Raw genomic sequence first — 25,792 nt, forward strand, 5'->3', positions numbered from 1 at the left:
AGTTTTTTATTAAAAATACATACTCCCCTGTGTGTCTGGAGTGCATGGTTGTGTGTGTGAGTGCAGGTGGGCATGGTTATCTTTACAGGCAGCCCATGCAGAGTCACCCTTGTAGAGATCAGAGGTCATGCAAAAACCTCTAGAATTACAAGATGTTTATAGGCTAGTTTAACCTAAAATAGCATTTCTTGAAACGTCAGACAGTCCACAACAGAATTATTTTAACACATAAACAAAATATGGTGCTCTTTCAATTAAGAAAATATGAAAAGTGTGCTGTACTGTGCCCTTCTATGGAAGAAAATGTTGTGACTTTACCTCTACAGTGCATTTTACTATGACAAAAAAAAAAGAAGTGAAAAGCACCCTCAAATATGCCCCTTCAGTGGAGAACGTATGATGAAGTTCCCACTGTGTTGCACACCAGTGGAAAACGGGATGACAGGTCAGTTTTGGAGCTCCTTTGGTTGGGAAAGTTTGATGAAATGTAATTTAAGGTGCCTGCCCTTCCAGTGGAGAAAATGTGTGAAGTTCCCCAAATCACAACACTCAAAAAGAAGAGATAAATTGCCCTCCAAGGTGCCCCTCTAAAAGGTGACAAAAGGCCCATACAGTATGTTACCAAACGTGCGCTCTTGCCTGCTCCTATGGTAGAGAAAACATGATGAAGTTTCCAACAAGGTGTCCACTACCAGTGGATTTAACAGCATCACCAAAGATAAAAACTCCTAATGCATTTTAATTGTAATAAACTTGTTGATCTCTTTGTCTTTTTTTTACCTGAAAATAAAGTTGAAATCTTAACCAGGGTCTCAAACTATTCTTCTGTGTTAGTGCCCACTCAGTCAGCCTTAGTTCACCCCTGACTACAGAAGAAGAGTGTTTCATTTAGTATTTAACAACACGCACACACATGGATTACTACTTGTTTCTTTTTGTCTTAAAGGGGAAATGAAACCCAGATGTCGTCCATCTGCCGGTCCATTAATTGCTGATTATGTAATTCACTCTCATGTATCTTTTGCTGTAGTTTTTTAACATCCACTAAAACACTGCTCAGGAGTGACCCAAAATGACCTTTCATTGAAGTTCGATGCGATCTTGGCGCTGTAATGGCGACAGGTGGCGATAGTGCGTCTAGTTTATCTAGTTTGTTTAGTTGAATTGAAGTTCAAAGTTTTGAGTGTTATTATCACTGCAGAGAAAGAACTATTCAAGAAAAATACAAGTTGAGAAAACAAAGCTTTTTTTATTTGTAGTTGCAAAAACTCCTAAACAAACCTTAGCACGTTATAAACAAGAGGATTTTTTTTTATTATTCTGTACATTTAAATCATTATCTAAAATAATGCCAATGCTGTTAAGCTGTCACAAATGATTGTGGTTCTTGTCATTAGTGCAAGTATGAATGTTGTTTTTTTTTTAATTCTAATAGTTTTACCATATTCTATTTTGACAGTTTGTACAAGGGTTTTGAAGTGACACAAATTCAAGTAGAGTAAAAAATAAGAACACAATGCAAAAATATGCATCTTGGTTGAGAGCCACTTCTCTGTTGCATGCAGCGAACACTTCTGCAAAACACAACAGTCAGTGTTGAGGTCTGCCAAATACTGACGTACTATTACCAGTTTGTGTATGAGATTATGTGTGTGTGTGTGTTTTGGCATTCATAATTAAAGCATATCTTATCACTCCAACATGACATTTCACCTTGGAAGAAAATTACACTAAATTTTTTATCAAGTCATACTTACACACGCTGTCCTGTCTGCTTTCTTTTTCACAATGGCAGACAAACACCAGATAAATGGTGTTTTTTATGTTCTGTAATTCACTTTCACCTACACACACACACACACACACACACACACACACACACACACACACACACACACACACACACACACACACACACACTCTTATTTCACTTTTGCTGATCTCAGTAAGAAATCACACAGTTCATTTCATCAGCCAGCTCGTCCTCAAAGCGAGACATCGACTGACTGGCGCCTCGAGCTATGAGGTCAGCAGCGGCGTTCTCCATCTCGTCCAGGCTCATGTGACAGGCTTCAGCGATCTCCCTCTTGGCGAAGCTCACAAACTTTGGATCCCTGGCGTAAATACCGAGACCCTCCGAGATCAAGATCTGACATGAACAAGATAGAGAGAAAAAAACAAAGTAGAACAATGATGATGATGTAACCCAGGGATTATGTTTTTAGCCACTCATGCTGTTTCTCTGACACGCAAATATTACATGCATGTCTCTCTGACTCCGTTTTAGCTGGTCTAGAAGTCGTTTGACAAATTGAAATGCCCTCTGCTGTCCAATCAGAGACAACTTTAGTTCTTTTTATTACAATGTTAAAGTTAGGCAGCAGCAAATGTTCCTGGATTTAAAAATGAGAATGAAAAAGATTTAAACATTATTCTCTCTCTGCAGTACAACAACTGCAATAAAATAGCACAAAACTTTATAATCCAATATCACCATTCCCAGTCACTATCTTATTTTCCTGCTCATATTAAGGATTTGTTTTCTTTCTATCACTTTATGAGAAATAAGTAGTGCTTACAGTGTTAAGAAAGGTATGGGGATCGTGTTATTTTAAAGGAAAAAAAAAATCACAACAATTTGAGGTTGTCATAAAGACAATTGACAAGTTCACAATGGACATGGAAACAGGTTAAACCGGCTCGACGCGAGGCTTTGTCTTCTCTGAGGCAATGTTGGCAACCACTGCTCTAGCTAACTGGATACAGGGTTTGTGCTATGAAGTTGTACATTCAAGTATTTACGCTGCATTCTTTCAATAAACAAATGAGAAGATAACCAAATGGACTAGCAACAGTGAAGTCATCCATACGTTTGTGAACTCTCTCCTGAAGCCTCATGTTTAACAGGAAGTGACCATATTTATACATAAGGGTGGAATGTCTCTCTTCTGATTGACAGCAACTTGTCAATCACAAGAGGCTTGGCCCTAAATCACACCCTGATTATCCCAGGTGTTTACTAAATGGGACCATCACTCATAAATAAACATCACATCTGTGTTGAAGAATGGTTAACACTTCAATCGAGATCTTAACCTAATAAGGAAATGTGTTCTGAAGTTATTTCATTTTCTCAGCTAGTTTCATACTATCATCATTCTTCGGTTGCCAGTGCAGTCTCCCCCTGCTGGCCATTAGAAATAATGCAAATGAAAGCACTTTTGCATTGGCATCACGTTTTAAACCAAGAGGCTTTGTTGACTTTTTATATACAGACTGATTCTTACTCACCGATTCGACCAGGCTGTCTGCACTGCCTTTGTCTATGAAGCTCTGGTGTTGGGGCGGCATCCTCACGCTGGTGAAGGTCTTGGTCTGACCTGGATGGAATCCAGGACGGGTTCCTACAGGGAGGCTGGCAGTGCCGTCGCTCCACAACGGCTGGCTGGTGCCTGTGGCCTCGTCTACCAGGATCATGGGTGTGTAGATGAGCTTACCCCTGCGGGCTGAGGGGGCGATTATCCTAGGAGGAGCAGGGGTAGCCCCGGCTCCTGTTGTGTTCACCCAGGAGGCGGTCGACATGGAGGACACACTGCTCCGTCGGGAGTCTGGGAGGCTCTGCTGTGTCTGAAACAAGAGAGAGAGAGAGAGCAGCAGAAGAACAGTGAATGAAGATGATACAAACTAGGTGTTTGACATTTTTAGAGTGTGTGTTGTTTGTCTACCTGTAAACGGGATCTGGTTGGAGTTGTGCTTCTACTGTAGCTTCCAGGGATGGGGAGGTTGTCCACACTGCTTTGTGGCCTCAGACACTGGAAGTTAAAGGCAGGTGCACGACCTGAAACAGTAAGCAGGGAGGTGTTAGGAAAATGTACAGGATCCATGCCATTAACCATGTGTGGAGGGAAAAGGCAAAAGCATCCCTAAACTAGCCTACAATGGACCTCAGGACAGAAATAATGGGGCGTTCAATTTGATCCCGGAAGTCAGAAATTTCGAGTTGCCGGTCTGATACGTCATCAGGAAAGCCACCCCCGAAGTGGGAAATCCAACTCGGAAACTCAGAGCAACTTCATGCAACGTCCGAGTCGCTTGTCCAACTTGTGCAACTGGAACGCGGTTAACTCGTGATGTGACACCATTCCCAGCGTCGAGATCCGAGGTCCGAGGTAAATGGAACGCACCATGAGCCCACCCTTAGCATCCCCTATTTTTTTATCATCTGATCATAGCAAGGGTATGCAATTTATTTCACAAGAATTGTATGTTTTAATGTTTTTAATTCTCTCTAAATACCGGCAGCAATCAATAAACTAAATGCTCGATCAAGATAAAAGTGTATGTAATAAGTGTGAGCCAGCAGAGAAAGTTCACATGATTTTTTCACATGTGAATGAAACGGGTGTGCTGAAGATCATTTGTAGAATAACATTATCTCGCCATTTCAGTTGATACTCTGCTTTAGTTGTGAAAATCAACAGCTTATCATACTACCACAAACAAACTGACCCGTGATTAAAATGGGCACTTTTCCTACTTCTTCTGGTTGGTAATCACGCTTTGAAGATTAGATGGTTAGAGTCAATGACAACAGTCCCATGAATAATCTTACATACCTGTCAAAACTACCTGTTAGTGAACTTTTGATTAATCTAGGTGTAGGCCAGTGTTTTAGATCATTGAAATAACACATGAAGTGTGTGCATCACCATGAAACAATGGCTGCAACTAAAAATGTAAAAAATGCTCATCATTATTTCTTTGAGGTTAAGGTGACACAATGAAATTAAAATATATTCTTTAATTTACTTCCACATGCATATCACTACAAAAATAAGCCAATGAAATCAGAAAATCCTCGTGTGAAAAGTCGGAACATTATAATGTTTGGGAGTTTTTGCCTGACAAATAACACTTCTAGTTGAACTTGAACACTTGAAGCGCTAATGGTTTGTAAGTTATTAGTATGATTTCATACTGCACACACACACACACACACACACACACACACAAAGCCCAACGTTTTCCGCCTTAAGTAGAAAAAAAAAGACTGTCATTTCTCACCTTTAGGTATGGAAGGAAGCAGCCGTCGCCTGACAAATCCTGAGCTTCCGTTCTCCTTTCCATTGATACTGTTCCCATTGCTGCTACTGTCAATGTATGTAGTTCCATTACCATTGTTGCTGATGGTGCTGCCATTCTCATTGTAACCTGTGTATCCATTCCCGTTATATCCATTTGAGTTATAGGGTACGGGGCTTGGAGCGACACTCCCTCCGTTCATGTTGGTGCCGTTATAACCGTCGCTGACAAAGTCGTTTGCAATGTGTGTGTCGTAGGGAATCTCCTCCATGTTGCTCTGTTCAATGTTCTCTGGGTAAGCTGGTAAAGGAGAGGGAGCTTCTGGATACTCGTACCTAAAGGAAACATACCAAAAGTACCAGGATAGACGTGAAACAATGTGACTCCAACAAATTGTCCAAATATGGTCACTTCTGGATCCAAAGATGAAAACAGCCAAGCTGCCCCAATTTGAGGCTTCGAAAGAATAGTGCATAAACCAACAGGCTGCTACATCAGTTCTTACTTACAAGCTGTAGTCTGTCTGTTAATGTAAGGCAAGGGCTGGGAAATGGTTAGCTTAGCATAAATATGTGAAAAAAGGAGGATTCAGTTAACCTGGCTTTGTTCAGGCATAAAGACATGCGAATACCTGAACCTTAAGATCATTAATCAAAATGTTATCACTTGTTTGTGTAAGCTGTAAATAGACAAGTGTTCATATTTAACAGACCAGTCTTCTAACACTTTTGCAAGCTGGCTGATTTGTGTGTTCGAGCTTCTTTATTTGTTCCTTTATAACTCATTTACTGTACCTCTATTTTCTCTCTTGGTTTTTCTTACCTGTCAACTGATGCAGCATCCCCTTCACTGTAGTAAACCTGCTCAGATGCTTCGGTTGTAGCCGCCACAGCTGCTCCATCAACGACATCCGCTTCAACTACTATCTCTGGGGGAGGAGGTGGAGGCGGAGGAGGAGGAGGAGAAGGAGGAAGGGGCGACTCGCAGACGGAGTCCACCCTGAACGAGCATCGATTTTAGGAAACAAATGATTAGAATTGGAGGACCAATGAGTGAATGTAAGGCAACATATAAACACAGCTTTATATAAAACACACCTGATGGGCAGGGGTTCGGACTTCACAGGCTGCTCGGTGACGACGCTGACGCCTGCCAGCTCTGATCCTGGTCTCTGGTGCTCCTGCAGGCCCGTCACCTGCTCTGTGATCACGGCCTCGATGTCCGCCGTGGGCTCCATCATCACATATGTCTGCTCCACCAGTGTTTCTAACGGGGGCAGCGGTGTTGTGCAGGGTGTGTTGGGCGCTGAGGTTCCAGCTTCACTCTCGAATATCTCATCACATGCCATCTCCCCCTCAACTCCCTCCTCTTCTTCAAGGTCACAGACCATCGCCAGACGCATCTCTGGAGCCAAGTCCTGCAGCGTCCGGAGCCCTTGCTAAGAACACAGAAATAACATAAACTTACAGTGTGCACTACAAGTGTGTGTCCCTCAAGTCCCTCTCAAATGTATCTTGATTATTATTTCCTCATTTCAAAGTCTGATCTTGATGTATTGCCACAGGGAAAAGTGTATTTCTCCTCACAGTCAATCTGAGTTAACGCCTGCAGGATTTTGTGACATCACAACTTATTTGATAGCCAATCAAGAACCAGGACTCTTTTTAAGAACTTTTGGGGAACAGACACTGAAAATAGACTTTTAAATGACCTAAAGACATCTTCTGTCTTGTACTAAAACTTTAGAATAAAAATAAAAATGCACATCGACAGTGTGGGTTTTTCATGGTGTAGAAGAATATTGTTTTAACTGGTAAGGTAATTTAATAGTTTTGTAAGAAAACTCTAAAAAGGAGTCCTTAAAAACCCTTCACATGTTTGGAGAAGACTTCACAAATTAAAAAAAAACACATTTTTCATTCACCTGCAGAGAAGCAGCCTTGTCCTTCCTTTTGGATTTTCTTTCCCTCTCCTTCCTCTTACGGAACTTCTTGAAATAGTCCTGAATCAAGAAACTTGCGTAAAACTTCCCGCAAGTCACCTCATCCCCTGAGAAGGAAAGAAAAGGTTATTCATTAAAATGTGGAGAGCTAAGAAGAAGTGATGAAGTGATTTATTTTATATTCTACTAGTTTTTTCCAGTTTACAATATATTTGTATGATTTTTTATGCGGCAGCTTTTAGGAGAATCTCTTGGCTGGAGTTGATTGTAATGATTATTTTTCTATCCTGGCTGGCAGCTATGTTCTAGTTCACCTCTAGGGGGAGGAATGACTTCATCAATGAGCTTGGGTTTGGTGCGCTTCCAGAGCTTCTTAATGATCAGCTTCAGTTCCTCGTTCTGCTGGTCGATAGGACCTGAATGGGATAAAGGAAACAAATCCTTAAACTGCACCAAGTGAGGCAGCCTTAACAGCAGCTCAACAACAACACAGACACAATGAGCATGTGTCACAGTCTGAGTGTGAGGTCTGACCGTCAGTCTTGATCTTGAGGGAGGTTCGCACCAGAGCAAACAGAGTAGCACTGAAGGTGACTGTCCCATCAGTGTGCAAGGGGACGTTCATGGCAACCAATCTCTGAGAGGAGAAGTGGACGAGATAGGAAGAGTGAGATTCATGACCCCGTTCGAGTGTGTGTTCATCAAGTGCACGGCTGTGTGTTGACTTACTCTGCAGGCGACACGATGAGGACACAGTTTACCAAAACCAAGAGGAGGCTGAATCCTTCTCAGCATTGTGACAACATCGTTGTGTTTTATTCGACCCCTACAGGAGGACAAACGGCCGATATTAACAGACAGTTCTGTGAACAAACAGACAGTTCTGTGAGCTCAGCAGGAGAAGTCGAGGCTTCAAGAGGTTCATTCTTACGTGGCCTCGGGGTCGTAATCAGACCAAACTCTCTTGAACTCGTCCAGGTGGTGAGTACCCAGCACGGTCCAGTCCCTCGTCAGGTACTCAAAGTTGTCCATGATGACAGCAATGAACAAGTTGATGATCTTAATAGAGACAAATACAGAGACAGTGAAAATGCATGTGACCATTGTGTTGTTAGGACAACTGGAGAGAGACAGGAAATGTTGGGAGGAGAGAGCGAGGGAAGGACATGCACCAAAGGGCCGAGTGTTTGTTAGAACTCATGGCCGCTGCGATGAGGACTGAAGCCTCTGCACATGGGGCGCGTGACATACACAACAGGCTATCCAGCGCCCCCTAATGTGTCAGTTTTAACAGATTTGCTTGATGACACTAAACATAACATACACATTCTGCCAGTCTTGCTGTACAGACATTTTCTTTGGTAATTGGTTGTTAGAGAATCATCTCGAAAGACAATTGTAAACAAAATACAGTTCAGACTGTCACACACTTCATGAGGGAAACATTACTCTTGTTAAATATCAACACAACATTTTCAGTACGTGTGTCGCTCTTTTTTTTTCTAAATGTCGATCTATCCTGTTTAGATCATTCGTATTTGATGTAGTTTTATAATAAAGTAATTTAAATTTATTTTGTTATTTTTAAATCCCTGTATTTTTCATTGTTATTTTCATTGCTTGATCATCTTTGTTAGTTTTTCGGAGGCTTGCATTCGTGTCTGAGACCATTTTGAGCATACAATGTTTTTTTTCATTCATTATTTTAATCACTTTGAATCTCATTTTATTTGTTCTAAATTCTCAAAACGAATGAATTTGATTGATTGATCCAGTAAAGTGGTGTCAAAAAACTCAAAGGGACGAAGTGGTTCAGGGTTAACTTTAGCAGTCAGGAAAAGTTACAGCGTGTTTCTGCCAACAGGTAGAAGACCACCTGAAGTCTCATTTATTTCATCTGTGCGAAAGAGAGGAAACAGAAGATTCACCTCCATGAGGAGAATTTAACCTTGGACGCTGCAGAGATAAATCTGGCCTCAAGGAACATAAAATAGCTGAGCATAAAGAAATTAACAGAAATTCAGATTTTTACAAAAACACAACTTCATGATATTTCAAACACTTGAATTCTTCTTGTGAAGGGCACCAAAAGACATTTCAGAGTGAGAACTTGGTGGGACTGGTTTATATTTGGATTGAAGTTAATCAGAGTTAGCACACTGTATTATACTCTTTTATTTTATGGCACTGGTGATTTGGACAAGTTAATCTGCATCAGGTAATACTGTACGATTTCACTATGATGTGAGCTTCTATTTTCAATTTTTATTGTTCACATTACATTCTGTTTCCTCCAGATCATAGGTCACCTTCATGTAACCTCTTAACTCTAAACTTCTCTTAAAATAGCACTGAGGTAATTGAATCTCTACCAAAAATATATGACACCTTCTTAAATCAGGATTTAAATGTGTTTGGATTTGGTGCTGCTGTCTGGATTAACAAAATCCCTGGAAGTGGGATTTCTCTGAAGCAACTGGGAACTGGAGTAGACAGGGTTAGCTTGTTAAAACGGCTACTACACACTACTGCTGTAATACTATCCTCTCTGCTTTCATCTCCCTCTGATCCCACTTGACCTGACAGCGTGTAAAACACAAGTCGGAATTAATTATATCTGGATTTGATTTGGAGTCCAGAGACCGTTTCATCAAAGGAGGGAGAGTGTTTCTCTACAAACTGATCTGAGGAGCGAGTGATTAAATGAAGTGATGGAAAGAATCTGCAATCTCCTCAGCGTCTCTCACCAGGTATGCACAGAGCATGAAGAAGCTGATGAAATAGATGTAGGACAAGTTGCTCCCGCAGGTGAACTCTTCTCCAGGCTCCGTGTCGGCCTCTGGGTCACACCGTCTGCCGGGCAGAGCTGCCAACATAATCTCCTGCCACTGCTCTCCTGTGGCACACCTGAAGAGCACAGAGACGGGGACGTGTTCAGCCTTCATTTAACTCTTACTTAGAGAGGGGGGGTACATGATTTAGTGCTCTCCTAAAAACAGAGGGAAATCTGAAATAATTTGGCAGAATGAATATATGAACACATTTTATGGCCTTTGTGTTTATCCACCATGTTGCTTATTTTTTCTCTTGTTAGAATTCAACTTGAAGTCTGACTACATAACAAGCGTGGGTCTCTCTTGGCTAAGACTGCTGACCTGAAGAGCACCAGAACGGCCATGAAGAAAGTCTGGAAGTTGCAGTTCCTGTTTATATGTGTGTCGTCATCAATGGCCACTTTCCCAAACGTCTGAATCGAGGAGAGGAGAAAACAAACAATGGAGGTAAATACAACCGATAAATCTCTGTGAAATGGAGGCGGACTGTCTTGAAAGAGTTACACAGTTTCTTTATTTAATGGATCCTTTTTAAAGTGTTGAGACTCACCTGCATGCCGATCACAGCATAGATGAAAAAGATCATTGCAATGAGGAGACCAACGTAAGGCAGGGCCTGAGCAGGATGAAGTCAAGAGCACAGTTTAAAAAAAAACCCACAAGTTTATAAAGCATTATAAAAACATATTAGAGTCAATCGTCAAAGCCATTCTTTCAACACCACACTGACCTGAAGAGATTTGACAAAAGTCCAGAGCAGCGTTCGGATTCCTTCTCCCTTGCTGAGCAGTTTAACCAACCGCAACACTCGGAACAAACGGAAGAACGTGATGGAAACCTTTCCACTCTCTCCTTTACCCTACAGCAAAAACAATGTATTAAGACATAAAACAAAGGGTTATTTATATGTTACAGTTTGAAGCCTAAAACACATGTGTACATAGATTAGTTCAGCTCTCACCTCTCCGTGGCCGCCTCCTCCCTGGATCAACGGACGACATGTGAGAGGAAAGAGGTTAAAAAGACATCAAGATCAGGCACAACAGGAATCATTCATTACATATTATCCTAACTGTTCATACAATAGACTGTATAATAAGATGGACGGAGCAACATCCCCGCAGAAATGAAGCCAAAAGATTTAGATTTAGAGCTCCCCTTACAGACTGGCTGCAGTATAGGCAATAAACCCCGCCTCCTCCTCCGTGATAACAGAGGGGACATGGGTCAAACTTTAAAATTTGTCAAATAATCTTTTTTCTCAAAACTGGATTCTGTCGTTAAATTCAGTTATTATCGTGATGATTTATGATCATGTGTTTATTCTTGTAAGAACTTTAGTATCATTTATTTATTTAATGTAAAACAGAGGGGTACTTTGGCTTCAACTTTGTACAATGGAAGGAGATGAAGATGTGTTGTCCATATTTATATACAGTCAGTGGTTCATACTCATTTATTCCTTTAAAATGTTTTGAAGTGGTCTCCACACTGCTGAGAATACAATTCTGAAGAAGAATTATTTTTGCAGGATTCTTTTGATGACATCAAAGCCAATTGCTCTAGATAGATTTAAGTGATGTTTCTTTTTTGTCTGAGAAAGGACAAACGAAATAGGAATGATTGTTGTATTATTTGTCTTGGTAAATCTTAAAAATGGAGTCTGTGTAGACAGATCAGTGATAAAGAGGTTTTAAAATGTATCTGTACTGTAAACATGCACTTGTAATTTTTTCTTGATGGAAATTGAAGTGTGAGTAAAACTTACACTTAATTCAGAGATGGCAATATCCAACACGCTCCCCACGACAATCAAAGCATCGAATGAGTTCCACGGGTCGATAAAGTAATGCTGCAAAGAACAGAATACGCACAATGAGAGTCTAAAACAGAAAGCATTGTCATTGTTGTGAATTCACAGAATAAAACCTCACATGAGCACGCAGAGCCAGCAGCTTGATGATCATCTCTATGGTGAACACCACGGTGAAGATCATGTTTAAGAGGTCCATGATGGAGGTGAAGAGTTTGGACTGCTCGTAATGCTGAATATGAGAGAAGCAGAGACATAAAATTTTTTCATCACAGCACTAAGACAGGTTGATATTTCTGTATTTTGTTTATTTTCTTATTATTTTTAAGGTGTGAATTGATACCTGAATGGCCAGAGTGAGGGTGTTTCCCAGAATCAGCACAAACATGATGTATTCAAACTGGCTGGAGTTGATGAGTCTCCAGAATTTGAGTTGGGAAGGGTTTTTAGGGATGTAGATCTTTATAGGCTGAGCTTTGAGAGCGTAGTACACACACTGACGCTGAGCAGGGAGAAAAAAAGCAAAGAAAAATATCATCAAATTTATGCGGGAACGAATACATCGGAAGGATATATGTTGATTTCAGGGGACAACCAACTTGGTTTTTGTTGAGTTCACAGTTTTTGAATTCAGCCTCTCCTTGCTCCCGAAATGTGATGATGACGAAACCCACAAAGATGTTCATCATGAAGAAGGCGATGATGATGATGTAGATGATGAAGAAGATTGAGATTTCCACTCGGTAGTTGTAAATGGGCCCTCGGTTTATGGCGTTGGCATCCACGGCGCGGTAAAGGAGCCTTTGTGCCGAAATCAAAGCAGTGAAAGCAGTGTTGGTGAAGCCTTGATTCCAAATATGTCAAACTTATACAAAATAAAAAGCTTATGGTATTCTAGATGTTATTGATGACAAAAAATGCCATTTAAAGGCCAAAAAGAAACTATGAGTTAAACTATTACCAAGAGTTATTGGTGTAACTTAAGCCTAATATAGCTAATTATGAGCTGTCATAGACCTCCACTGTTTTCAAAAAACACTTTTATAAATAAATAATCCTTAAGGCACCAGATATGTTAATTCACTTTTGAAATCAGTCCTTAACAAATCCTATATCTACCTCTTGTTTACACTTTTATAACCTGTGTCCAGGCCTTTTTTTTAAAGGTTTATTCTTGGTATTTTTGTGACTCTATCCAGAGACAGGACAGTGGATAAAGCCAGAAATCAGGGAGATAGAGTGGGGGAAGAAATACTGGTAAGGAGCCACAGGTTGTATCCAAACCCCCCCACCGGGAGGACTGCAGCCTCTGCCAACCACCTGTCCACTGGCGCCCCTGTACCAAGGTCTTTTAGAAAATTATCTGAATACTAAAATTAAGCTACATCTATGACCCTTTTTCAAAGATTTAAATCTTCAGTAAGAGCAGGTGATAAAACTTGCAGAGGCCTGAGCGACTAGCTGACAAATTCTTGTGTTTTTCTATTGAGGGGACTTCATTAAAAAAAATTGAATTCCACCAGCCTTATCTATTGTACTATCTACTTTACTTTAATGCAGTAAAGTTCCTACTCACTGCGGCCAGCCTTCAAATGTGGACACAGTGAATAAAGCCAGCATGCCCATCAGCACGTTATCAAAGTTGAAATCACTGTTTTCCCAAACCCTCTCTTTCACCATGGGGTGGTTCATGTCGCCGTCTTTAAAGACCACAAACGTTCCCCTGAAATTTAAAAAAAAAACACACATTTACTCATTGTATCACCGTAATTCCATGTCAAAAGACTTATCATGTGTGTATTATTGTGTTGAGGACTGAAGAGACTGACTTGCACTCTTCTGGAGTGTGTTTGGCTTCGTCTGTGCAGCTGTAGAATCTGCCCTGTGATCAAAACACAGGAAGGTTACGCCAATAAAACACTCAGACGCAAACCAGCCTTTCAAGTAAGAGAAAACTACAATAAGAGTAAACTACACTCAGAAGCTGCTTGATTAGTTACACAATTCAATGCAGGCCAATACAAGAGCTCTGCCTTAAAGGTCACACATTATACAAAGTACACTTTACCATGTTGTTCTAACACTAATATGTGTCCCTAGTCTGTCTACAAACCCCCTAATAATAAGAAAAATCCATCCTCTCCGTCTTTTCCCTGCTCCACTTTTCAGAAAATGTGTGCTCAAATAGGCCCTTTGGAGATTTTCCCTTCGTGACATCACAAGGGGCAGTAACCCCTCCCCCAGGTGGGTGACACTCCCACAGCTAGGTGTCTGTTTCTGTCCTCATTTGCATTTAAAGCTACAGACACAGAAACCGTCCTTTCTGAGTGAAACTAAAACAGAGATGTTTATAGGCATGATAAAACAGGATCAGAGTGGATTTTTGCAAGAAACACAGACATGTTTTGTGAAGCTCTGAGAGTTATTGTAACTAGTTGAAAAGCAGGATAATATGTGACCTTCAACATCTATTCTCACTAAGCTCTAAATGTTACGTTTTTGGTGAAATTAACAGAATTGTGTAAATTCAATTCTATATTTGTTATTATTGAGACAAGAGTAAAAGGGGGTGTTGAGAGTGACTACATTATACTGAGACCATTCACATGTATAATTGGTGCAGATAACGATGAGCTCAATACTAAAACTGTTTAAAAGTGGAACATTTAAGGCTTTGCATGTGTACCTTATAAAGTGGACATTTAGTGTAGGACTCATAAAGGCAGATAACATGAACTTGTACCTTGAAGAGCTGCACTCCTATACAGGCAAACATGAACTGAAGGAGGGTTGTGACAATAAGGATGTTACCGATGGTACGGATCGCCACAAACACACACTGCACCACGTTCTGTGGAAGAATGAACAGAGGACATCTGTTAGCTTTAAGAAACAACCAGTTATATTTCATATTCATAGAACCTGTACACTGACTGACGCTAGCAACACCTAAACAACATTTTGTTTACCTTCAGGCCCTTGGCTCTGTTGATGGCTCGAAGAGGCCTGAGCACTCGCAGCACTCGGAGAATCTTGACCACGGAGATCGCACTCGAACTGAGAGAAACGAAACAGAAAGCTTTAAGAGTCCAGAGAGTCAAGGATAACAACTAGTGCAGGTTGAGCTGGAAAATAAAGTATTGAGTATCATTGGGCCTGACACTAAGAAGATGCATGGATTGCATCATTTAATATAAGATGAAGAAAAGTGTTGGACATCAGTTGCAGTACAACCAATGAGTGTGAAAATACAAAGAGCTCAAGTATAAAACAATATTCTTATCTCTAGAGGAGGCATGACAAGAAAGTTTGAAAAGTCTTTGTTTAGTGAGACATCTCTGCGTCTAAGGTAGTAAAAATGTTCTAAAGTTTTTGATATTCCAGGTGTTTGAAAATGATAAAATCTCTGTTATTTTAATGATGGATAGTAACAAAAAAGCACCAAAGCTTTTAAAAAAAAAAAAAAACTCCAGAGCCTCGGTCATATTCCAACCCAAAGCTACCACAATCAAGTCAGGGAACAGCAGTGGTTCATTGAAATGTACAAGTCAGCAAACACTTGTTTCTCGAGTCCTACTAGCTTCTCATTAAGACGTTAAGTTTTTGTCTCTTACAAACAGAGAGAGGAGAGGAGTTCACACGTTGCTGATGTATTTGTGCAATTTAGAGAGAGTGCAGGAGCTTGCTTGAAAATGTTGGACATTAAAAACAATTACCCTATACCTGAGGTCTAGGACTTTGTTTTTTGTCGCTGTGGTATGGAAATTATTGATTTGTACTAGCATCATACTGAAGTTTAAAATTCTGGTATTGCGACAACTCTAGCTGCATTCAAACATGACAGCCACACTCTATTGATTTGACTGTCAGGAGAAAACACAGCAGTATTTGATTGACAGGTATCTCACTGTAGAAAGAAAGATGTGAGCGACACGCTGACAACCAGCAGGTCGAGAAGGTTGAAAGCATTTCTGCAGAAGGAGCCCGAGTGCAGGAATGCGCCGTAGACGGTCATCTAGAGGTGAGAGAGAAAGTGAAAAAGTTGAAACGTACACAATCTACGGAAAGAAAGAAGAGAAACTTGACGATGTAAGTCTTAGCAACCATTACCTTTAGAATAATCTCCACTGTGAAAACCGACGTGAAAACATAATCAGCATAGCCGAGCACCTGAGGATGTGAGAAACGATCATCAGTTTTATTGTTAAGGTAGTGACACACAGGTGGAGATGGTGTCAGGCTCATGGGGAGAGTCTTACTATGTTTCTGAATGAGTGGGATTTGATTGGATCCTCAGCAGCCAGGGAAATGCTACTGAGGATGATGAAGACGAGGATGAAGTTGGTGACGTAGGGGTGATGGATGAGGTTATGGCAGGCAACGCGCAAACTGAGAATGGGGAGGAAATTACAAAGAAAAGCTTAGATTTCAAGCAGGCGGTTAAATGTGAGTAAAAACCTATAAACAAGATAAGGTTGAATCAGGATGGAGTTAAAGTTATTAAAATGGTATGGCTGATTCAGTTAAATTTGACCCCATGGGTGGAACTCAGATTACCAGTTTTTCTTTCCAAGAATGAAGAAGGAGCTTCCATCAGGGATTGGGACAATCTTCTCTTTAGGCCCTGAGAACTCGGGCTTTAAAGGAGCGACTCCTACATTTAAAAAAAACGATACAAGTATAAAAGACGGTTCATTTTCTAATCTGCATGTCTGCTGTTTCTCCTGCAGAGCGGGGTGTCCCGTATACTCACCCTCCAGACCCTCGATGGCCCTCAGCTCCTCGTTCTCCTGCCAGTCATCCTCCTCATTCTAAGAGGGAGACAAAAAGATCAGCCGTCTTTAGTGTGGCTCTTAACAGAACAAAGAAGCTTAAGAAATTCAAGATTCTCTACCCCTGCGTCTTCATCTTCCTTCTCATCATCCTCGTCCCACTCTTCTTCTTCTTCTTTTTTCTCTCTGATAGAACGAACAACAAGCAACTGTAATGAAGCTGGGAAGTGCTTTTTTTTTTCTTTTTTTTTTTTTTCCATGAACTAAATTTACAGATCAGTGCAAGAAATAAAAAAAGACAGCCCAGTAATTAAAATGCCCACTGCTTTTCAACATGATCAGCATAACAACATCATCAAGCTTACTCGACTTTTGTCTTCCCGCCGCCTCCTGCCAAGTTGTCGACAGCGATAGCCAAGAAGACATTGAGCAGGATGTCTGATCATTAAGTTAAGGACCCCATTTCTTTCAGAATAAAAGACCAGACATTTATACTGCTTTTAACAGACAACATCATATCACCACTATCTAAGCGTCCTTACATTGGCTTCCTGTTAGTTTTAGAATAGTTCTAAAGATTTAACTGATCACTTTTAAAGGCCTTACAGTTCTGGCTTCTAGCTGCATAGCACAACTATTGACTCCTCATGGACCAGCTAGCAGCTTTTTATCCTCATGCGGGGTTCTTCTGATCCTTCCAATGTCGAGGCTTAAATCTAAAGAAAATAGTGCATTTTCCATCAGGGCCCCTCGGCTTTGAAACAATCTGCCTGAGGAGATAAGACGTGAAGAATCAGTGACATCTTGAAACCATTTCTTACAGCTTTCCTTTATCGACATGGTTTGATGTGTTGCTGATGCCTTGTTGCTTTTTGATAATTTTTCTACTTTTCTAATCTTATCTTATTTCTTATCACTCCTCTCGTTTCTTTATTTCACTAATATTCTCATTTTAATGCTGTGATTTACTGTATTAGTTGTATCTCTTTTTACTGCTTTTATCTCCTTTAAATGATTCTATCTCTTGTCATTGCTCCTCCCTCTAACGTCTCTGGCCGTCTTTGTCTCAGTTTGTTGGATTCTTGTGATGTTTGGGTTAATTGTGTTTTTTTTTTTTAGTTGTATGGGTTCTTTTGTGTTTGGGTTCTTATGCTTATTCTTATTCTTATGCAACACATTTGTTGTTTTTGATGCTTGTTCTTGTATTTCAAAGTACTTTTTTTAAAGGATCTATACAAATGACGTTATTATTTTATGTGTAAAATTTTATTTTGCAGGTTGCTGGATGTATCCATCTGACAACCTCTCTGCCAATTCTGCCCCTCAAAGAAATCCCTACAAAGGCCTTGAAAGTCCTAAAACCTCCTACAATCTGTAGTTTTGGGTAATTACAAACTGATCAGTAGTAAGTGGTGAGCATAGTTTTCCATTATATGTCACTGATCTGACTCACAGAGTCTTCAAAGCTCAGACAGAGAGAGTTCAGAAACACTGGAGAAGGATACAGTTACCACAGACGAACAGGATGACAAAGTAAACGCAGACCACCATGTTGGGAAAGATCGGCCCTCCATACGCCATAATGCCGTCGTACATCACAGCGTTCCAGTCCTCTCCGGTGAGGATCTGCAGAGACAGGCCATTAAAAACGAGAGATGCAGCAGACAGACGAAGTAAGAGACTGATGATAACAGCACATCAAATAGCAGAGAGGGTTTGTGACATTTTGAGATATCTAGGTGATGTTAATGACCTGGAAACAAGTGAGCAGGGCCTGAGGGAAGGAGTCAAAAGTGCTTCTCTTCATCTGAGTCTCGTCAAAGTTGAATTTGCCTCCAAACAGCTGCATGCCAAGCAGGGCGAAGATGATGAGGAAGAGGAAGAGCAGGAGTAGAAGGGAGCAGATAGCTTTCATGGAGTTCAGCAGCGAGTTGACCAGGTCGGACAGAGCAGCCCAGTGCCTGGAGATTAAAAAACCAAGGAGAGCAAAGACAACACATCAGGAAACGAGGAAAAGATGAAAGAAAAATCTGCAGGAAAAAAAACAAAAAATTCCTGCTGCAACTACCGAGTCATCTTGAATATCCTGAGCAGTCGGATGCAGCGCAGCACAGAGATGCCGATTGGTGGGATGATGTCCATCTCTACCAGCAGCGTCTCCAGGATGCCGCCGCACACCACGAAGCAATCAAAGCGGTTAAACAGAGCCATGAAATAGATCTGCAGGCCGAAGGCATACATCTTCATCAACATCTCCAGAGTGAAGAGCATCAGCAGGATCTTGTTGGCTCGCTCTGACAGAAGAAAAGAGAAGATGTGACATTTCGTTCAACCCCTCTATTTTCTGATTTGATGACTTACAAACACCTTTATTAAAGTAAATGAGAAATAGGTTTTTACCTTGCATTTCTGTGAGCCACTTCGGCTGTCCGTAATGCTCGGAGGCACTCGCCACTGTGTTGAGAAACACCAGCAGAAGCACCAACCAGTAGAAGTTTGTGGTCTTGACGGCAACGCGGCAGTTCTTCCTGAACGTGTGATTCAGCTGACACAACTGGTCACTAAAAAAGAGTGAAAATAGGAATTTGAATTATTTTTGCATTTGGGTTCATCACAGGGACAATCAACCAACAATCGAAAAAAAGATGATTCACTTGTTATTTCTAATTATCTGCAAGGGGCCACAAGTCTAGCAGTCGGACCGTTTAGCAGAAATGTAAGACTGTCCCAGGAAGTTTATAGGGTCAATACTTGGCTGATCTATTAGTGTCAGCTGTTTGGAGTTGTTGAGCAAGTTTCACTTGTTCTGTAACCCAATCAGGCTCTACATTTCTACAATTCAATTCATTCAGCAGATACTTCAACTGGCATCAAAAACAACAACGTCAGCTGCTCTTGAGAGTCCTAATCAGCATCCAAACCATCCTAAATATCATCATCGTCCTAAACATTAATTGTTTAGGTGTTTATGAAAGAGCTGGGTCTTTAGCTTTTCCTTAAAGGTGAGAGGGGACTGGACAGATCGGATGGAGTTTAGTAGTTCATTTCCACCACCAGATTCTGCAGCTACTTGCAATACCTGCAAAGTTGCAAAACCCCCTTCTTGTAGAAAGTTAGCAAATCAATGTTTAGTCTAATGATACCTTACATATGAAACAGTGACCCCAGTCTCCTCCACATAGTGACTCATGCAGCTTATTAAGTAGACACGGGAATTAAATTGGCACTTGGTATCAGCTGATATCCTCCTTCTTTAAGTAGCATTCTTTATTTTGACTGATTTGGTAATAAGAGGTGCCCTGGATGAATTCCTCAGTCATTTTCAAAACACAGAAAGTCAAATATTTTAGCTTCCTCTAGAAGGCAATGATACAATGAGTGTCCTTGAGGAATGCATGGTTCAAAGTAAGATATAACTTTGGATTCATGCAATACGATAAGTAAATAAACTTGATTGACACTATAATAGAAAGCACTCCTGAATGACCGATTCAAGAAAAGTAATAAATGATGCAATACTACAGGGTTTTATTATTCCTCTATTAGAAATATCACCCCGAAAGTCCACTTACCAGAAGCTGTTGGCCATCATCTTTGCCCTGAGAAAACAAAAGAACATCAGCAAATGATTAGCGACTCCACTTATAGCTGCATGTCAATGATAAATGAAAAACCACACTGTTATTTCTCTCTTACATGAGAGAAGCACAGAAGCCGCTGTCATCATCCAGGTATGCTATATCATCGTCTGAGTCTGACTCTGTTGAAAGCAGAGATATTGAACTGTTAGGGAGACTCATAAAATAAAATAAAAACACCAACATATAGTCAGGGCTGACTCACCTCCTCCATCCTCACTGCGCTTGTACCATCCAAACTTCTTCATCATCTTTTTCTTTGCAATGGCAGCACCTTAAAGATGAAGCACAGGCAGATTGAGAATGGATAAAGCTGAATCTTTAGCGTGAGTACATTCACATGCTTATGTTTGGAACTGACGTTTGTTTCCTTCTTCATCCACATCTTCGGCCTCGATGAGCCAGTCCATGTAGCCGATCATGTCCTCCTCCATCTGCTTGCTCTCCTGCGCCTTCTGCAGCTCACCTCGTGCCACGGCCTTTTCTCTCTCTTTGGAGAACTCTCTGTCCACATAACACACAAACACAGCAAACACTCAGAAAAAGGTTAAAAACACACAAACAACAACAACAAAAAAAAAAAGGTCAAGAAGTGCAATATTGCAGCTACCCACCCGCTCAACACTCCCAATACGAGGTTGATGATGAAAAAGGATCCGAAGATGACCAGAGAAACAAAGTAAACCCATGGAATCTCAAAGCCAATGGCATCGTTCATCTGTGCACAAAGAAAAAATTTGTATTTACAGCTAAAATAAAAAAATATATAAGTATGTAAAAAAATGTGGAGGATGCCGGAGCATGTCTGTGTACCCAGTAGAGAACATCTGTCCAGCCCTCCATAGTGATGCACTGGAAGACCGTCAGCATGGCAAAGAAGATGTTGTCAAAGTTTGTGATGCCTCCGTTAGGCCCCTCCCACTTTCCCCTGCACTCCGTCCCGTTCCAGTCGCAAAAGCGCCCGTTCCCGGCGAATGCACAAGGTGACGGGTCATCTTCCACCATCAGACCTGGAGCAGAGGGACGGCTTGCATTAAGCCAACAAGTGCGAGTAATATAAACAATGTATGACATATTTTTTTTAAAAAGTCGAAGAGCAGATACCTGTGCTCATGGAGTAGCACGTCTTGTGCATCCTCCCGATAAAAAGCTCCAAACCGATGATGGCGTAGATGATGATGACGAACATGACCAACATACCGATGTGCAAGAGGGGGACCATGGCTTTCATGATGGAGTTCAGCACAATTTGTAAACCTGAAAAACACATTACATAACAACATAATTACATCATCATTATAATAGTTGTTATTTCTAATAATTCACACAGACTACTTTTACTTGTGTCATTTGAATTTTACCCATAAGTCTTTGTTAGCTTTTAGTTTTGCTGTTGCTGTGTATATGTCTCTTGCCTGTCTCTTTCTATCTCCCTCTTTCTGCATCTCCCTCCATCACACTTTCTCAGCCCATCTAGTCGTGGCAGAAGGATGTACACTATAGGCGGTTGAGGACAACAGGAACTTTTTCATAGTTCTAGGAACTGTTGGAACCCCCTCTCTTTTTTAGTGATTCCGCACCACAGGAACTATGAACTATTTTAGTTCCTAGAACCCCATCTAGAGGAACCTTTTTAACTCCTGCTTCAGAGTAGGTACCATGGCGGGGCAGATGCAGACGGAGAAAAAGTCCCTGTGGTTTGTAGTTCTCAGGGAACTCTCTGGTGGATAGTTCCTCTGCAAAAAGTCCCCAGAACTGTTTGGGTCTGAGTCTGGATCTGCTCAAGTTTTCTGCTTGAAAAAAGGATTTTTATCTACTTGACCATGTTGCCAATTGTCATTGTTTATGGTGGACTAATGACAGGACTGACAGTGGTATTCTTTATTAATCAATCTCATATAAAATGCATTTCTTTTAACATATGATAAAATGTTCATACTGCAAAGAAGCTGATCTGTGGTAAGCATGTACACCAACAGAGAAGCAGAATGTTTGTCATTTCAGTAAAACTGTGAAACTTGTTGAGTTGGTAGAGTTAAGAATAATCGATTGTTGATTTGTCTTTTTACTACTTTTTGCTGCTTGAATAACTGTTGTATTAAAGCAATATCACACCTGAAGTCCAGATGTTTTTTACTGGATATCAGCACTGCTGTGATTATCTTCAGCACTCAGCTTACAGCCTCATGCCTGCAACCAAATCAGAGAAGTACTGATAGTCAGAACAACATCACTCCCTCTGGTCTGGTATTGGTTAAGTCTAGAGCTGCTCTTTTGGTCAAGTGTCCTATTGTGACTCGGTGCAATAGAATTAAAATTGATTGATGTTTGAATGGATCCCAAAGCAGACATGCAAATATCAACACAAAACAAAACAAAAAGACGCACTCGGCACTCCAGATACGAGTCGAAGAGGTCGTAACACCCTGAACGCTCTGAGGGCTTTGACATCCAGGCCTCCGGGTTTTCCTGCGGCGTGATGAGCCTCTCCTGGTTTATGGTCCGTCATGGCCTCTGCTATCACACTGAACAACCTGCACAGAGAACACACAGTATCTGTTAGAGCTCTTAAAACATGTGTGGATGCAAGTGGTGAGCATGTGAAGCAACAAAAAATACCCGACTATGACGATGACGAAATCAAGCAAGTTCCATCCGCTGCGGATGTAAGCGCTGGGGTGCATGACTAAGCCGTAGGCGAGGATTTTAGTGAAGGTCTCGATGGTGAAGATGACGAGGAAGACGTACTCGACTTGTTCCTGAGAACAAAAGAAAAAGTCAATGTGGGCATGATTGGTAAAATTGGAATGACCTTTGTTTTCATGCGTCAGTCAGTGTGTCTGAAAGGAATAAAAAAAACAAAAACATAAAAACAGCAGATTAATCCAAACAGTCTACAGCAAAAAAAAAAGTGGCTTTTAATGATTTTTCCCGTACTTCACATGTGTTGTCATTAGAGGCTGATCGCACTGGCTTTCTAACCTCTTAACCCACTGCCTAACACATGCTTAAGCCTGCTGTTGAATCCCTTCTCCATGCCCTTCAGCTTAATGCGTCTAATCACTAGCACCACTGTCACTGTGCTTTTACCTCACGCTGACACCATAATCCCGCCATAATGTGGTTTAATTTAAGAAGACGTAAAGGGACTCACAACAACCTGATACATTCACCAGACGCTATCCTAAAAATGTATGATACCAACTTAAAAAACCTAAAAACCCTTCAAGCCACTGCAGGGAAGTGATTGCTAAACTGTCAGCTTACCTCCTTTGAGCAATCCAATAAAGAGATCTACTAACATCCTGCTGCAAGGGTACGCGTGTGTCTCTCTGCTGCACTTTTTACTCTAATTACCTCAAATTCATTTCAAATATTTGGTCACTTCTGTTGCAAGCTCATTTGGATCGATGCAATAACATGAGGCAAACATTTGAGAGAGTTAGTAAATAAAAAAAGCTTTTTGGTGTTTATACTTTGAAGAAAACACGATTTTTAGTTTGACTGTGTAATATGTTATTAACAAATGATCAGACTGAGTGAAAATGCAGCAGGAAAAAAGAGAGAGAGAGAGAGGGAGAAGGCAGATGGTTTGTGTTTTAAACCAGCCGTGATCCCCGTCAGGGTCACCTAAGAGAGGTCACACCACAACTTTTCCCCTCCTCTAATACCATTACCATCCAACACAATGCTGCTAGCTTCTCACTCAATGTTGCTACCTTACTCAAAATATCGACTGACTTCGTGTCCATTACGTGAAACACTGAGACTCTTTCATACATCACAAGAGTCTTGCACACTTCTCTCAGTGTTCTCGTATGTCCTGGGAGGGGATCTGAGGTTAGAAACACACGGGGGAGAGAAGCATGAGGTATGAAAACAAAGGCCACAAAATGAAATGTTTTTGAATATAAAAATACAAAAACATATTTTTCATTTTTACATTTATTCCCCTGTAAAGGCCTTAATATTCTGTCCTAAACTTTTTGTAGTTCCAGTTTCCATAGAATGAGCTCTATTTTAGTTATAAAATGTAGAAACCACGATATGATTAAAATCTCAGCATCAGTTGGAAGTTCAAACTTTATGGATATTTCTCCATGTCAGCCTCTGTCTCCCTTCACCTGTCTTCTTACAAATCGATGTATGCATCTCTATAGCTTTGTATCACTATAAGTAGGTATTCATGGGAGTATATTATATTAATGCAGCAAGCATACAAAATATGGGAATCCATGGAGGATGTTTAATTCAGACCGGAATAATTATAATTCTTGTATTTTAAGGCAGTTACTTATTTTATATCCTGCAGTTTTATATCTTTATTTTTGTTTTTGAGTTGAACTCTGTGACTGTGTGATTATTTTTGCTGTTAGCCACATTTGTTGTGTATTTGTTATGTTGAATAAATGTTAAAGTTTCTGTTAGAGGTAACCCATCTATGTGTTTTTTAAGGCCCTGTACCAGATCCAATAACTCTTTCCTTTGTAATAACATAAAGGTTAAAAAAGTGCTTTTAACCCCTTTCAATGACATTTCACACCTCCTCAACTTGTCTTTTGAAAAACTAAGTTGTGTAAAAAAGCTTGTGTTTAAAGTTAGATTAAGAAACCTCTGAGTTTATACCACTGCGCATCCGTCCACTGGATACTCACCAGTTGGTGATTGGTGGCATTGGAGTCATCGTCAGGGTACGGCTTTGTGACACCCATGGCCACACAATTGGCAAAGATGGCGAGGAGAATGAAGATATCAAAGGGCTTGAGAGGGTTGTAGTTAAGGGAACAACATAATGCATCTTTCCATGAAATAAACACCATCAAAAAATAAAACTGCAGCTCTTCTTCATCCGAACATATTTTCATAAACACATGCAGGTCCATTTGCATTCACATAAATACACTGCTGTGCATCAAACACAGTCTGAACAGGATATTTCCACTCGACCAGGGCCAGCGCTGCCATGCGGATGGGGTTGCTGAGAGTAAGGCAGCAGAGGGCTCGGGGGGCTCGGAGGGCAGACTTGTTGGCCTGCATTGCCTTCTTGGCCCCCCCTCCTCTTTTTCTGGCCGAGCCGGTCGACCCCATGGTGTCTGTCTTCCCGACATCGCCCCCAGGAGGAGCATCTGTCAAAAACATATTAAAGTGAAGTTATTCTTTGTATTTAAGAATCACTATGTCTAAGTAATAAATAACCACTTTTTGTGATTTTAAAATATGAGCTAATAAACATAGGTAATTAAAAAAGGTGTTTAATAGGAGAGGGGTGGGCCTGTTGTATTTAAAAATACTTTACTGTTATTCAATCAAAGCCCAGTGCACAGTTCTGCTTGATGTGCAACTTTCAGCACCATGCCTTAATTCATGGCTTATATCAAACCACATCTTATCATCTAACCCAATGAAGGACATTGGAGTTGACCCACGGCTGAAGGAACAGACAGGTATTCTGTCCTGGAGGCTTCACATGATAAGACCAGATGTGACCTACTTCTTTATTGGGAGCAGCATAGCACTTAGCCCAGCGCTATCCCCTTGTATAGGCCTATGGACACCTGTAGACAAGGCCCTGCACAGAGAATAAGCCCTGCAGGTGTATTTATACACAAAGGAATGGCCAGAACTACGGACAAACCAGAGCTGGAATAAAGGGACATGTGGTGGAAATGCTGAAAGCTAGGCCAGTTGTACATCTTGTAAAAGTTTACTGA

General features: G+C 40.8%; 1 protein-coding gene across 1 annotated transcript; it reads right to left on the bottom strand.

Moving 5' to 3' along the window:
- Positions 1 to 1,845: 1,845 nt before the first annotated feature.
- On the bottom strand, positions 1,846 to 24,838 carry cacna1fa (calcium channel, voltage-dependent, L type, alpha 1F subunit a). The gene is made up of 45 exons (XM_065961425.1): positions 24,737 to 24,838; positions 22,701 to 22,840; positions 22,470 to 22,615; positions 21,186 to 21,338; positions 20,895 to 21,091; positions 20,696 to 20,799; positions 20,443 to 20,585; positions 20,287 to 20,355; positions 20,140 to 20,203; positions 20,016 to 20,042; positions 18,844 to 19,004; positions 18,512 to 18,737; positions 18,197 to 18,404; positions 17,949 to 18,069; positions 16,809 to 16,881; positions 16,566 to 16,629; positions 16,425 to 16,482; positions 16,229 to 16,325; positions 15,931 to 16,060; positions 15,782 to 15,841; positions 15,580 to 15,686; positions 14,641 to 14,728; positions 14,415 to 14,522; positions 13,501 to 13,553; positions 13,248 to 13,394; positions 12,271 to 12,472; positions 12,015 to 12,173; positions 11,793 to 11,903; positions 11,627 to 11,710; positions 10,820 to 10,840; positions 10,589 to 10,717; positions 10,409 to 10,474; positions 10,180 to 10,271; positions 9,772 to 9,931; positions 7,956 to 8,083; positions 7,754 to 7,850; positions 7,559 to 7,661; positions 7,339 to 7,440; positions 7,007 to 7,131; positions 6,180 to 6,520; positions 5,905 to 6,081; positions 5,065 to 5,417; positions 3,726 to 3,838; positions 3,292 to 3,627; positions 1,846 to 2,149 (listed from the first exon to the last, which is right to left on the bottom strand). The coding sequence occupies exons 1-45, from the start codon at positions 24,791 to 24,793 to the stop codon at positions 1,943 to 1,945; spliced, it is 5,907 nt and encodes a 1,968-aa protein (XP_065817497.1). The 5' UTR covers positions 24,794 to 24,838; the 3' UTR covers positions 1,846 to 1,942.
- Positions 24,839 to 25,792: the final 954 nt, after the last annotated feature.

Source organism: Labrus bergylta, chromosome 12, assembly GCF_963930695.1.
Source record: "Labrus bergylta chromosome 12, fLabBer1.1, whole genome shotgun sequence".
In the NCBI taxonomy this organism is placed as follows: Eukaryota; Metazoa; Chordata; class Actinopteri; order Labriformes; family Labridae; genus Labrus; species Labrus bergylta.